Source organism: Micromesistius poutassou (genome assembly GCF_964030765.1).
Source record: "Micromesistius poutassou genome assembly, chromosome: 10".
In the NCBI taxonomy this organism is placed as follows: domain Eukaryota; kingdom Metazoa; phylum Chordata; class Actinopteri; order Gadiformes; family Gadidae; genus Micromesistius; species Micromesistius poutassou.
In genome coordinates this window covers 4,984,109-4,999,170 of record NC_140280.1, presented here as the reverse complement: position 1 = coordinate 4,999,170, position 15,062 = coordinate 4,984,109, and the positions used below count along the sequence as shown (strand labels likewise).

Genomic DNA, 15,062 nt, shown 5'->3' with positions numbered 1-15,062 from the left:
TAGATTTCGAGAGCCATACACAAAAAACACACACACACACACACTCACATGCACATAACCACACATGCACACATATGCACACAACCACACACACGCGAGTAGATTCTGATGAGTTATTTGCAATAATTCAAGGCCGGTATGAAGCAGGAATATAATGCATGTCAACACAACAGACGACACGTGACGGAATCATGTTCCCAACACTGTGGATTCAGAACACCAGAACAGACCATGGTCCACCTCACAGAACACCAGAACAGACCATGGTCCACCCCACAGAACACCAGAACAGACCATGGTCCACCTCACAGAACACCAGAACAGACCATGGTCCACCCCACAGAACACCAGAACAGACCATGGTCCACCTCACAGAACACCAGAACAGACCATGGTCCACCCCACAGAACACCAGAACAGACCATGGTCCACCTCACAGAACACCAGAACAGACCATGGTCCACCTCACAGAACACCAGAACAGACCATGGTCCACCCCACAGAACACCAGAACAGACCATGTCCACCTCACAGAACACCAGAACAGACCATGGTCCACCCCACAGAACACCAGAACAGACCATGGTCCACCTCACAGAACACCAGAACAGACCATGTCCACCTCACAGAACACCAGAACAGACCATGGTCCACCCCACAGAACACCAGAACAGACCATGGTCCACCCCACAGAACACCAGAACAGACCATGGTCCACCCCACAGAACACCAGAATAGGCCATGGTCCACCCCACAGAACACCAGAACAGACCATGGTCCACCCACAGAACACCAGAACAGGCCATGGTCCACCCACAGAACACCAGAACAGGCCATGGTCCACCCCACAGAACACAGCTTAATGTTTGGTGTTTGACTCTGAAACAGTTACAACGTTACATCTCCTGCTGCTCCTGCCTGCAGTCATGAGGCAGATGAGTCGGAGAACCCACATTGACCTCGACACAGCCTGAGTCGACCTTCAAACCCTTAATAACGCTTTACTAACGGAACCCGTCGACGGGCGGCTGTTGGGCACGCCCTCGCGCTCCGCTCAGCACCTTCCCACAGCGGCGGCCCCGCGGAGGCCCGCCTCAGGCCCCTGGGCTCCCTCAGCGAGGCCCTCAGGCCTCCCTGAGCGCGGGCCCCGAGGGAGGTCTGAAAGGGGCCTCGCTAAGGGAGGCCCGCGGGGCCCCTTTTAGGCCTCCCTCGGGGGCGCTGATCACTAATTACCACACTGTTAATTACACGTGTCGTCTTTCTGTAATTACGGATGATTAATCATGCAAGTTCCACTGTATGGCCGCCATTGTGCACGCGACGCAGGGGAGCGGGGGGGGGGGGGGGGGGGGGGGGCGGTACCAGGGAGGGGCTGTCTCCAGATAAGCCCGTTGTGAGTGTATTCTGGCTCATAGCTGGAGGGCGCTGATAAAGACCAGGTGCTGCAGATTAAATTACACTCATTCCTTTAGCACGGCGCCTGACCCAGAACGAGATCACGGGAGCTTCCAGAGTAAAAGCCCTCTTCCTCCCACACCCCACTCTCCCTCCAACCCAACTGTCACGCTCGAGTAAAACCCTGATCTACCATCCCTTCAATATGCCCTAGCAACAGAGTGATGCGTAACGGTATTCATTTACAACCTCTTCTTATGCGACGCGAACAGGGGACGCACCGCGTGTGTCCTAGGTGATATTTTCCTGCAAGCATTTGAATAAAATCATTTTTGGTTTTGTTTTCTTTCAAATTCAATTTCTTAACCGCCAATTTTTATTTGAATCGTCCAATCGAAGGCTCATGGACCCAGCGCGCACACGCCCAGTCTGACAAACACAGATATGCAAACAGTGCGTTATCAAAATGCTCAGTACATCCATACAGTCCATTAGTTCGCCGTTCCCCCCGCAGCCCAGACTCTCACGCTCCAGTGCCTCTCGACGTGACGGAGAACACAACGTCTACGGACAGCTTCTACCGCCCTGATCCTCACACTGAAACATGGCCTTCCTGTTAGCCGTAGCGGTGCTGCTCAGTATTACAGGTACCTCTCGTTTGTCATTGGTTATTCTTAACATTATGTTATTACGGGTAACCAACAGAATGGTCAATCTAAAATCAACGTATTGTAACAATCCAGTGAGAGAAGAACAGGAATCTTGAAGACATGAAGCTCCAGCCTCACCCTGTCTGTCTCCGTCTAGGCTGTGCCGAGCTGATCACGGTCACCTCGCCCCAGAGGTACGTGAACGTGACGGTGGGAGGGACGGTCCATCTCCAGTGCTCCTACATCACCACCTCCAAGGAGACCAGCAGCCTCATGGTCCAGTGGAACTTTGTGGAGAGATCCTCCATGGCCCCCAAGCAGGTAGACCACCGCCCACACACCATGACACCACCGGGAATAGACAGCACACAGACGATACAATAATGTCATGGAATAATATTATCTATACTAAGGATGGTGTAGACCCCATCTGTAGATGAAATACTGCTTTATGCAGATGATACAGTGCTGTAATGTATGATACTAGAGATAATGATGAGGATAGCGGTGGGGTCTTTCACTCGTAGCTGACAGCAGTGACAGTCATATAGAGGTCAAGGACTTTATCATTTCTACCGTAACCATTTTAGAATATCGATGCTTAAAACACGGCGATGCAAAGTTTGAAATTGGCTTCCTCTACCGTGATCGCTTCATGGTCACGCTGCACGCAGGACAATGTAAACGCCTTGTGTGGTGTTGTCCAAGGGTCAGTCTGTGGGCGCCATTTTGGAGACCGTTCTTTCCAAAGTTAAGGTTTGAACGAGGTTTGGAGTTTGCGTCACATTCTTCCAAAATGAGCAGATGTGTGGGTGACGCATTGCAGCACTGGGGCAGTTTAGAAGGGGGGCCGGGGGCCTCACCTCACGGGGGCTAGGGTTAGGGTCCCCTCCACATCTTGTAATCATACTTCGGTCCCCTCCCCTCCTCACCAGTGTTGCACTTCAGATGTATCGAGACGCACAACAAGACGATGGCTCTTGGTTTACCAAGCAGCTGATAGAACAATAATCATTTATTTTTCAGAAATAATACATTAATGTAATAAATACAAAATGAAAGCAATGTTAATGGAGGTAGTAATCTGTTGCCCAATGCCTGGTTCTGGCTCCAGTACGACAGTACAGGTCAGGGCCAGAGCAGGCATTGGCTTATTATATTCATAGCAGTATTATATTTTGATCAAATAGATTCTAAAATAGATTCTTACTGGCACCATCTGAGAATAGGAGGCGTGCGTGAATATATGAATACATAATTAAATCAAATAACATTGTGCAGGCTGGTGTTGGGGAGAGGAAATCAGGGTAGCTGACTGGGACTGGTGACACACCCTAGTCCCCAGACAAAGGCTTTCAGTCGGCGAAACAGTGAGTCAACGCTGGACAAACACGATAACGGAACCGCTGCGATAACGCTGCTACCGTGAGGCAGAGATCTGCATGCGGAGTGTTGGTGGATAGGTCAAACACTGTAGCTCTGCTCATACAATATGCGCTGGGAGACTTCCTCAATGTGTTCAGACGTTTCTTCCCGTGATTGTTCAGAGAAGGATTTAGCAATCAGGGTAGTCATGAAAACGACAATATGCATGTGTTGGTTGTATGTAGAGACGTATGTAGAGATAAGGAGAGACATACAGACTGAAATCTAATCTCTGAAGAAGATACCAGTCTGTCGAGGGATCTCCAACATCTCACACACACACCTGTAATGAGTCCAGCTTTATTTAAACCTCTAGTTCATTAAGGCTTGACGCAGTGTGAGAGGTGTGTGAGCGGTCGTCTGACCCTGACCGACCTTTAAACTTCCAACTCTGAACCAGGAATGTTTAAAACGGCCGCCATGGCTTCTGATGGAAACGTCCGACAATACCTGATTCTATCGCCAGGACAGAAGTAGAATAGAACCAAGTTAAATAAAACCACAGGACGACAAAACAATACACTGGAAATGTCCAGAAAGGGTGTGTATATGACGCTGGGACCGCCTCCAGATCTACTACTACCAATCGGGGGAGGACCTAATCCCCCAGGGCTACAAGGCCCGCCTCTCCGCGCCCCCCTCCCGAGAAGGCAACGGCAACGCCTCCATCAGCATCAGCAACATGCAGACGGCCGACTCCGGCCTCTACACCTGCGAGGTCCGCAACTTCCCCGACATCGAGGGCAAGTCCGAGGCCAGCATCATCGTCCATGTTCTCGGTGAGTTCATCCTCAGCCTCTGATTGGTTCATTGGGTTTGGTCAGAGCGATGTGTGACCAACTGTCACACGTCCGCTAAACAGCACAGCTGGTTTGGGGTAAATTGGGAGATTGAACAAAAGTGAGTTAAAACAATTACATGGAAAATGTAAAGTGGTTGATCATTTTGATTAAATAAGAATAATTGATAGCTACTACTGTTATTGAAGGGAAAAAAATACATCAGAGGCTATTTGTCTATGCTGTATTCTATACTGGTCACAGTGAATGTTAGTCGTTATTCATCAATAGCTACTTTGGAATATCAATTGACTTGTCTTGCATACAATACAATGTGATCTTCTTTTAGTGTGAGCCAGTTTCCAGAAAATGATATTATCACATCAGACGGTGGAAACATAAACACATTGAAATAATGACCAAGAATTCTTAGATGAGAGAATTACATTTTGTCTGAATAAACTCATTCAGTGTTTCCACGACAACGTGCAGACCTCAGCATCCACACGGTAGTTTCCATGGTAACTGCAGCAGTCTCGTCATTGTCAGTGTTTGAAGTTAGGATGGGATTGAGCCCTGACCCAGAACCGATGTTACATGATGCTCACCCAGCACTGTTTACAACAGTCTGGGCTTTACGGGATAAAGCGATGAGCAGACATGCTGACTGTGTCTTATCTGAATATATGGAATACAAGACTGTGCAAGGGTGAGAAAACTGCTTTGGACTGGAACACAACATGACTGGAATAGGTTGTTTTAACTAACCCTAACCTCCACCCTAACCCAAAGACAACAGGTACTTTATCAACACTCCTAACCCCTATCCATAACCCCTCGACCCTAACCCTAACCTCCACCCTACCCAATAGAGAACAACCTCCCTAATCCCTATCTATAACCCCTCGACCCTAACCCTAACCCATCGACCCTAACCCTAACACCCTAACCTCCACCTAACCCATAGACAACAGGTACTTTATCAACACTCATAACCCCTATCCATAACCCCTCGACCCTAACCCTAACCCAAAGAGAACAGGTACTTTATCAACCCCCATAACCCTTGTCCATGACCCCTTGACCCCTAACTCTGACTCTAAACTCTAACCCTCGCCCTGACTCTTAACTCCCCTCGTGATGCTGGTTCTGCTTTGTGTTCCCCCAGAGCCGCCGTCGGCCCCGTTCTGCGCCGTGCACGGAGACGTGGCGGTGGGCCACCTGGTGACCCTCACCTGCCACAGCGAGAAGGGCAGCCCCCCCCCCACCTACACCTGGGTCCGGCTGGACCAGGCCCGGGCCCGGCAGCCCCTCATGGGCCGAGGTGAGGAGACGGGCTCCTTGGTGTTATTGTGCTGTATAATTACAACACAATATATATAATTGTGTGTGTGTGTATACTTTAAGTGTTATTAAAGAGCGGGTAGGGCTCTGGAGGGCTCAAGGAGGCCTACAGGCAGGTCGCGGACATTGGGATTTGAACCCAGAGCCTTCCGGCAGGGAGTCAAACACCATACCTCCACTGGCTTCCCATCAGTCAACAAAGACCCTTCGAAATACTCCTTATGTCCAACAAAGCCCTCCTCCCTCTCCCTCCCCCTCCTCCCACATGCCCCCCACAGCCTCTCCCTCCTCCCTCCCCCTCCTCCCTCCCCCCACATGCCCCCCACAGCCTCTCCCTCCTCCCTCCTCCCTCCCCCCTCCCCATCCTCCTTCCCCCCTCCCCATCCTCCCTCCCCCACCCCCACAGCCTCCCCCTCCTCCCTCCTCCCTACCCCCTCCCCATCCTCCCTCCCCCACCCCCACAGCCTCCCCCTCCTCCCTCTCCCCCCCCCCCCCTCCCTGCTGGCCCGGTCTCTGTATTCACTCCTTGTTTCTCCCCCTAGTGACTCAGACTGGAATTCTGGAGATCCGGAACATCTCTGAGTTCAAGTTCGGGGAGTACCGGTGTAACTCCACCAACACCGTGGGATCCTCCACCTGCAGGGTGGAGCTCAGCCCGGGTGAGGGGGGTCACTACTGCTGGAACTGTGTGTGTGTGTGTGTGTGTGTGTGTGTGTGTGTGTGTGTGTGTGTGTGTGTGTGTGTGTGTCATCGGAAGAACGGCTCTCTCTGTTGCGGTTCATCTTTTCCTCCTTTTCTGTCTGTCTGTTTAATGTATGTCTATACATAAGCGTATGTTTATATGTGTATATATATATATCACACACATAGACAGATATAGATAGATGTCTGTCTGCCTACATGCATGCAGGCATGTCTGTCTGTCTGTCTGTCTGAGGGAGCAGGCTCCTCGGTTCTCCTGTCAGTTCTCCCGTGGGTTCCCCTGCTCATTGCGGTTCCTCCACAGAGGAGGAGGACGGGGTGATCGCGGGCGCGGTGATCGGCGCTCTGCTGGGCTGCCTGCTGATCGTCCTGGTGGTCTGGTTCATCGTCCATCAGGTCAAGAAGCACCGCTACGCCGCCGTCAAGACCCCGGCCGCAGAGATCAAGTGAGAGCACCCATCTCCATGTGTTTCAACATCTAATTCAAAAGGTTTTAGAATGAAACGCACGTAACTCAATGACACACGGCTCCGTTCTGTATGTGTCCGCTAGGGGGAGCAGTCGTCCCCCTCCTGCGACGTCAGCCGTTTCTATGGAGATGTCGTCTCCCAGCCACGGCAGTCCCCATGGTGATGATGACGAGGCGCGCGCTTGAAGTCCCCCCCCCCCTCCCCCCCCCCCCCCCCCCAACCAAACCTCACGGGGACGCGCGACACCGTGGTCGTTTCTACAGGCACTGATGCATCGGGGTTATTGTTTCTATTTTTTTTTTTACGTGTTATTAGTTTAACAGTAATGAGGTTTTCCTGTTATTCAAATATATTTGAAGAGAAGCCATTGTCGGCATCTTAACATTTATTTTACATTTACTTACATGTAAAATTACTTACAATTATTTAATATTCCGTAGCCAAAATAACAAATCAAAAAAATGTATTCCTCATTTACATTTATAAATGTTGACCTATTCGCATGTGCCTAATAAATGTTAGTTTGAAGGATGAGGCCTAAATGAGAATATCAATCAACATTCCTCCACTTAGTGTCCACGTGACACAACCGCGCAGTCTGCTTTGAACTTATGACCGCGCGTCGGACGACGACGTGGGCTGCTTCTAACCCTAACCCTGATATGAAGGTTAAGGTCCCATGATAAGATGATATGAATGTTATGGTCCCATGATAAGATTATATGTACGTTAAGGTCCCTCTACGGCAGTAAGATTAAAGTGAATAGCAAATGCAAACCAACTGCAGTCAGGCCCATGTTGAACGCTTTAACTTTAATCTTTAAGCCCACCAGTCCGAGTCGGAATGGTACTTAAGATCTTTAATTAGTTGCTATAGCAACGGACCGCATTCCGAGATAAGGTGCGTCTTGACTCTTGTTGCATCACCGCGCGCTGACGGCTCACATAAGGGCCGCGTGGAGAACGGGTCCAGGTCATCCGTCACGGGACGCCGCCAGTCACCCGACGCGTGGGGGGAGCTCGGCTTATGTTCCAGAAGCTGCTGACGTGGATCATCTGAACGGCTCTCTCTGTTGCGGTTAATCTTGCGCTTTTCTTTCTTCAAGCGTCATCAACTCTTTTAAATACCCGTTGTAAACGTATTGCTTACTTAGACTTTTTTTGGTAATAAAAAATCCTATCCTAAATTCTACTCACAGCTTTTAGTTTTTATTTTACTTTTCAGTCTCTCCTACAAGTGGTGATCGTTGCCGATTCACGTCGCCTATTCTAATAACGCAGACATCAACCTACCAACCATCCAGACCTAGAACCTAAATAGTTCAGTTGAACATTATGCTCAAACATCTACAGGTAGACGGGGCCTTTGTTGCAAAGATCGAAAGAATTCACCAAACAGGGAAAAGTTTAATATTTATAAAAGCTTCATTGTGCAAAAGGCAGAGTGCAATGCGTGTTATCTGAGGAGTTCTTTAAAGCCAAAACAACTCATCAAACACTTTTTGGTAGAAAAATTGCAAAATCAAATGCATTACTGCAGTCCAAGATCCTTCTTAGATAGAATCATGTAAAAACGATTAGGAGCAGCTCTTAAAAACATGTCTTCTCTCCTTAACTGTTGGTCCTTAGGAGGGCCTGTGGGTTCCTTATATATCTTCTATATCATCTATATCTATCATCTTTATCTTCATGTTGTAAAGATCATCAGAGGTCACTGAATAGGGGACTTTGGCTGACAGCATATATATATATCACAGATCCCAGACCAGGCAACCGTCACACTCAGCCATTTTCTATTATAAGAGAGAACTGTTACACAGAAGTTGAGGAAAAAATCCCTGTCTGCAAGATCAGCGTTAACAATTTCCTGGAAACTGGAAAAACAAGGTCATTGATTTGGGATCCGCGTCCTCCTAACAGAACCCAAGACGTAGAATGTTGGGTGATGTTCTCGTACAAAGGGGTTTTCTCTCCTATGTAAGAAAGTGTCCTGTTTCCAGTTCCCCTTTAATGCGAGCACTGGTATGACACGGATCTGATGGGTGTGGTGAGGTGGGGTGTCTAGTGCAGTGTGATGTCTAGTATGGTGTGGGGTCTAGTGTAGTGCGGTGTGTGTTGTAGTGTCTAGTGTGGTGTGGTGTAGTGTAGTGTGGTGTATGGTGTGGTGTCTAGTGTGGAGTCTGGTGTCGTGCGGGTGGTGGTGGTGTGTGTAGGTGTTGGCGGTGTTGTGGGGGTGGTGTATGGTGTGGAGTACGGTGTGGTGTAGGTGTGGGGGCCCCCTCGGTCAGGCTCACAGGCCCAGGGCGCGGGCCGTGCTGAGCAGGTCGTCGCGGGGCAGGTAGCAGCCGCACACCCGCCGCAGCCCCGTGAAGGAGTCCCGGCCGTGAAGGACGCGCCAGTTATCAATGAAGACCACCTGAGGAGAAACACGTATCAATAAACAACATGTATACCCCTCTGCCACACCACAGGCCCCTCTGCCACACCACAGGCCCCTCTGCCACACCACAGGCCCCTCTGCCACACCACAGGCCCCTCTACCACACCACAGGCCCCTCTGCCACACCACAGGCCCCTCTACCACACCACAGGCCCCTCTGCCCCACCACAGGCCCCTCTGCCCCACCACAGGCCCCTCTGCCACACCACAGGCCCCTCTGCCACACCACAGGCCCCTCTGCCCCACCACAGGCCCCTCTACCAAACCACAGGCCCCTCTGCCACACCACAGGCCCCTCTGCCACACCACAGGCCCTTCTGCCCCTCCGCAGGCCCCTCTACCACACCACAGGCCCCTCTACCACACCACAGGCCCCTCTACCAAACCACAGGCCCCTCTGCCACACCACAGGCCCCCTCTACCACACCACAGGCCCCTCTACCACAGGCCCCTCTACCACAGCCCCCTCTACCACACCACAGGCCCCTCTACCACAGGCCCCTCTACCACACCACAGGCCCCTCTACCACAGCCCCCTCTGCCCCACCACAGCCCCCTCTACCACACCAACGGCCCCTCTACCACACCACAGGCCCCTCTACCACACCACAGGCCCCTCTACCACATCACAGGCCCCTCTGCCACCTTCTACCCTGGCTCTGGGGCTGCAGCTGGATGCTACTCAAACCTTTCCACTTGTGACATCACAAGTGGGAGAGTCCACCTAGATGTGTGATAGCGGGGTTTATAGAAGGGTTTATTATATCATCTGACGCTCCAAAATAACACATAATAATTATGTTATTAGCGTTGTTCTTATAACGGGGAAATGCATCTGGATGGACACTTATGATGTCTCAAGCAGTAGATTTGATGGCTCATTGTATGTTGTACCTCCTTACAAATAGTACTTAGCATCGTGTAGTGTCTTACGCTAGCTATCTCTGTTGTATACGGGGAATGGGTTAACCTAGTGATTGTTAGTGCTTGGCACTTGGTTCTATGAACATCCTTACTGTACCGACAGAGACATATCGTTGTTTCTCTTCGTCTGACAAATGTACTTATTGTAAGTCGCTTTGGATAAAATCGTCTCCTAAACGCCCTAAATAACAAGCAGCTGTGATGTCATGAATGCGCTCATGAACTGAAGGTTCCCTCACCTTCCCGGGGGTCAGTTTGACCCAGAGCTCGTTCCCCGGGTCCCGCAGCCGGGCAGTGAGCAGGCGGTGCGCCGCGTACCAGCGCCGCACCACCTCCGGGGGCGCCGTGTCAATTGGGGAGCGGTCGTAGTTGTTGTACCTGAGAGGGAAGAGGAGAGAGAGAGGAAGACTTCAGCGACACGCTCCACGTTCCTCTGGGGTAAATGGAGGATGCAGGCTGCAGGCCTGTATGAGTTAGGCTCATGATCAAGGTTGTTTTGTATTTTTCTGATTCTCCTGGGTGGCTTAACGTTATTATTATTATTATTATTATTCTTATTATTATTATTATTATCATTAACAGCCAATGACAGTAGTGAATCAATATAAATGGTCGTCTGTAAAAATATTGATTTCATAATATTTGATAGTATTTTTTTTATAAAAACTAGGTTGTGCAGCACATTGATTTTTTTTTTTAACTATTCAAATTTTGACAGTATGTTACATTTACCTTTAGGCTCATTTAGCAGACGCTTTTATCCAAAGCCACTTACATAAGTAGATTTGTCAGAAGAAAGAGAAACAACAATATATCTCTGTCGCTCCAGTTAGGATGTTCATAGAACAAAGTGCCAAGCGCTAACAATCACTAGGTTAACCCATTCGCCGTACACAACAACGATAGCTAGGCTAAGACGCTACACAAATTTGCTCAATTGTTCTCCGGCGCAGACCTCGTAAGGTTTGGACGAAACCTTCTGCTGGACGCCTGAATCTGACATGAAGCCGTTTCTCCTGCCCGAGCTCAGTGACGCTGTGAGGCCTGGGGTACCTGATCATGTAGAGCTCCTGGTTCCAGGGGTACGCGCTGAGCACCGGCCCCACGCCCACCAGGTGGTTCCGGTGTGCGCCCACCGCCTCGATGTTCTCGTGCTTGATGGGCAGGCGGGAGAGCAGCTCGAAGCTCTCCGGGGCCTCCTCCAGAACCTTCTGGGCCGCGTGGAACCCGTCCACCAGCAGCGTGCGGCCCCCCGTCCCATCGTGCTGCAGGCAGTGGAACACCTGCACCCTGTCACCCGTCACCCCCAGTCAGCCACACGGTCAGACACTGGCCTCACGACGGCCTCACTGTCGCCCCGGCAACGGGTAACGAGTCAGCGTTCGCACCGCCACGGTAACCCATTCTGTCACATGATCGCCGTGGGCCTCGCTCATCCCCTCACTCCTTTCCTGTTTAGACCCCGTTAGTAGTCATGGAGACGTGGCCCATGACTACCGCCCAACGGTAACGTGGGGTAAACAGTGTAATGGCGTAAATAGATGTAGGTGAGTGTTAACATGGAGGCCTGAATGTAAAGGTGGTGTACTCACCCACAAGGCTCGTGGAAGTAGGTGGTGTCCGTGTGTCTGTCCAGCGCCAGGGTGGTGTAGGCGCTGTCTCCTCGGGACAGGTCGGAGGTGAAGCTCCACATCCTCCCGTACAGGGTCTCTCTGGTGTGCGCGCGCACACACACACACACACACACACACACACACACACACACACACACACACACACACACACACACACACACACCCAGTTCAACCCTCAGCAGACAGACATGACCTTTAGGCAGGAGGTTCAATCATGAGTTCCTGGGACATCGTTTTACATTGAGTGCTAAGTCCAAACTTTATCCGTTGTCTGCAAGGGAGACTGAATTCATGGATAAATAAAACAATAAAGGCATTCTTTATGACTTCTATCCTACAACGTGAGTGCAACGTGAGCTCTGTGGGAGTGTTTATGGTTTCAGTGAGCAGGGTACAAACCGCCACACGCAGCTAGGGCATGTTGGCCCGTTCGCGTTCCCACCGCGGCCGACCCTAACCCTCACCACAGGGCGACGGGTTTACCTGATGATGCTCACTCTCTCAGACACCGCCTCCGTGGCCTCCACGCTGGCCGGCACGCCGTCCACGAAGGCGATCCCGTAGAGGAGAAAGTTCTGCACGAAGCTCCTGAGTTCCGCCTCGCTGCTCATGAACTCTTCCCAGCGCGCGGACGGTACCTGCGCCGCGTTATAGGTGTCGCGGTTCCACAACACGCGCGGCTGCACCACCGTCCGCGCCCTGGCCTGGTGGCTGTGCTCGGCCAACCAGCTCAGACTGTAGGAGGACACGTGACCGTCTGGCCCTGCGGGGTGCAGACGGAGGAGAGGTGCCGTTTAGACCGGGCTCACGCGCACGGTCAATTTACGTAAATGTACGCAAACAAACAATATTTAATAGTTTGTTTGCGTAAAAGTTGTGGTCTACTACGCCAACATTTACTAGTATTATTGCTGTATTTATTTATAGGTATGATGATTTGAGTCAAACGGTCGACAAAGTCGTTCATGCCCATCTCCCTCTGATTGACAGGTGCCTCCACCATTACTTACATGTGAGTGAGAGGTGCCCGTCCGTTACCTTGGTTTGTGCAGGACGGATGTTCAGATCAATACTTGCTGTGTCGAGGATTCTCTGGCTGGTCTTGGGGTTGTAAGAGGCGGCAGAGCGACAGGTATCCCGCAGCCAGACATTGTCAAACCGCATCACCGTATCTCCATGGCTGATCTCTAGGTACGCGCCTTATGACAACCACAACAATCGTCATAAGGCTTTAACAAAAGGTTACTAAAACAACCTTACCAACATACTCATCGGCGACGCGCCAATTGCAATCGGTCGTCTCGGTAGAGGCGAGATGTCTTCTCTGAAAGTTAGCGCCTTTAGTTTGAGACTTTCCAATAGAGGACGCAAGTCTGATGTTCTGTCGCAGATGTCTGAGCAGCCCGGCCATCGTTCCGCGGGGACTCAGGAACACGCGTCACAATAAGTTGTGTGAGTGATTTTAATTCGGTTACAGGTCAACCTTAATAGGAACCACTTATCCGCAACTGTTTGCCGTAGCTTCAGGGCCAAACACGCACAGGGGTTTAAACGGCGAGTGAGAGAGTCCAACAGTTCAACGCACGGCATTCCATATGGCTGCGTGCCGGCCGATACCATTACATTTTTGTAAGGGGGAGGGCTGGTCTCACACGTGGGACATATCATACATACAGTACCTCCCTCTCAGACAGAAATATTGAGGTGCTCTCTCTCTCTGTTTTTGCACGCCCATGATCCGCAGGGGCGTAATTTGCGGGGGGCTAGGGGGGTCATGACCCCCCCAAAAAATCAGATCCAGCCAATATAACCCCCCCCCCCAATATCATCACACATAATTCAGATTAACAAAAATATGAAATATTCTGAATGAATAACTTGTTTGTTTTCTTTATTAATTTAATGGGTCATGACCCCCCTACCACCCCCCCCCCCCCCCCCCCCCCCTCCCCCGCCCGCCCACCGACTACTTGGTATTACCCAACCCCCTTTCCCTAGGGTTTCTAGGGTTAGGAGAGTAGTGGTTAGGGTAGTAGTGGTTAGTAACCACTACTACTACCCTAACCCTAACCCTAACCACTACTACCCTAACCCGTTTCAGCACCAAATCAAATAACAAATCAGAGGAGAACCCTTCTAACCAATCAACCCCCCTCCTGTCCTCAGATGAACCCCCCTCTTGTCCTCTGATGGACCTCCCTCCAGTCCTCTGATGGACCTCCCTCCTGTCCTCTGATGAACCCCCCTCCTGTCCTCTGATGGACCCCCCTCCTGTCCTCTGATGAACCCCCCTCCTGTCCTCTGATGGACCCCCCTCCTGTCCTCTGATGGACCTCCCTCCTGTCCTCTGATGAACCCCCCTCCTGTCCTCTGATGGACCCCCCTCCGGTCCTCTGATGGACCCCCCTCCAGTCCTCTGATGGACCCCCCTCCGGTCCTCTGATGGACCCCCTCCTGTCCGTGCCGTCCCCTGCTCCTCGTCTCAGTGTCCCTGAGGGGGCGGCAGAGAGGCCAATGGAGTAGAGCAGAGTGGAGTGGAGTGGAGTCAAGTAGAGTAGAGTAGAGAACAGTAAAGTGGAGCAGAGTAGAGTAGAGTAGAGAACAGTAGAGTGGAGCAGAGTAGAGTAGAGCACAGAAGAGTAGAGTAGAGAACAGTAGAGTAGAGCAGATTTAGAGTGGGGCAGAGTAGTAGACAGTAGAGTGGAGCGGTGTCAAGTACAGTAGAGTAGAGTGGAGCAGATATAGAGGGGTAGAGTAGAGGAGAGTAGAGTAGAGAATAATAGAAGAGTATGATAGAGTACAGTAGAGTAGAGCATGATATAGAACAGCTGAGTACAGTAGAGTATGATAGAGAACATGATTACAGGAAAGTATAGAAGAGTGTGATGGAGTAGAGTCAGGAAGAGTATGATAGATAACAGCTGAGTACACTAGAGTAAAGTAGATTATAGTAGGGTATGGTAGAGAAGGGTAGAGTATAGTAGGGTGTGATAGAGAAGAGTAAAGTATTCTGCAGAGTAAATCAGAGAAGTTGAGTTGACTAGAGCAGAGAATAGACTATAGTAGAGTAGAGTATGATGGAGTAGGCTTCAGTGGAGCAGAGTATGATGGAATAGGCTATAGTAGAGTAGAGTATGATGGAGTAGGCTTTAGTGGAGTGGAGTAGAGCAGGATAGACTAGGATATAGTGGAGTAGAGCAGGCTTTAGTAGAGTAGGCTATAGTAGAGTAGTGCAGGCTATAGTGGAGTAGGCTATAGTACAGTAGGGAGGCTATAGTAGAGCAGTGTAGGCTATAGTA

At 50.6% G+C, this 15,062-nt stretch overlaps 2 protein-coding genes across 2 annotated transcripts; one reads left to right on the top strand and one right to left on the bottom strand.

The window, feature by feature from the left end:
• Positions 1 to 1,999: 1,999 nt before the first annotated feature.
• LOC311354768 (V-set and immunoglobulin domain-containing protein 1-like) lies at positions 2,000 to 6,950 on the top strand (the record flags this gene model as incomplete). Its single annotated transcript, XM_084474616.1, has 7 exons — positions 2,000 to 2,042; positions 2,203 to 2,366; positions 4,042 to 4,249; positions 5,418 to 5,573; positions 6,136 to 6,252; positions 6,600 to 6,741; positions 6,848 to 6,950. The coding sequence occupies 7 exons, from the start codon at positions 2,000 to 2,002 to the stop codon at positions 6,948 to 6,950; spliced, it is 933 nt and encodes a 310-aa protein (XP_084330742.1).
• Positions 6,951 to 8,152: 1,202 nt separating this feature from the next.
• tmlhe (trimethyllysine hydroxylase, epsilon) lies at positions 8,153 to 13,309 on the bottom strand. Its single transcript, XM_084474615.1, has 7 exons — positions 13,024 to 13,309; positions 12,774 to 12,950; positions 12,247 to 12,526; positions 11,722 to 11,841; positions 11,183 to 11,419; positions 10,369 to 10,507; positions 8,153 to 9,181 (listed from the first exon to the last, which is right to left on the bottom strand). The coding sequence occupies exons 1-7, from the start codon at positions 13,172 to 13,174 to the stop codon at positions 9,056 to 9,058; spliced, it is 1,230 nt and encodes a 409-aa protein (XP_084330741.1). The 5' UTR covers positions 13,175 to 13,309; the 3' UTR covers positions 8,153 to 9,055.
• Positions 13,310 to 15,062: the final 1,753 nt, after the last annotated feature.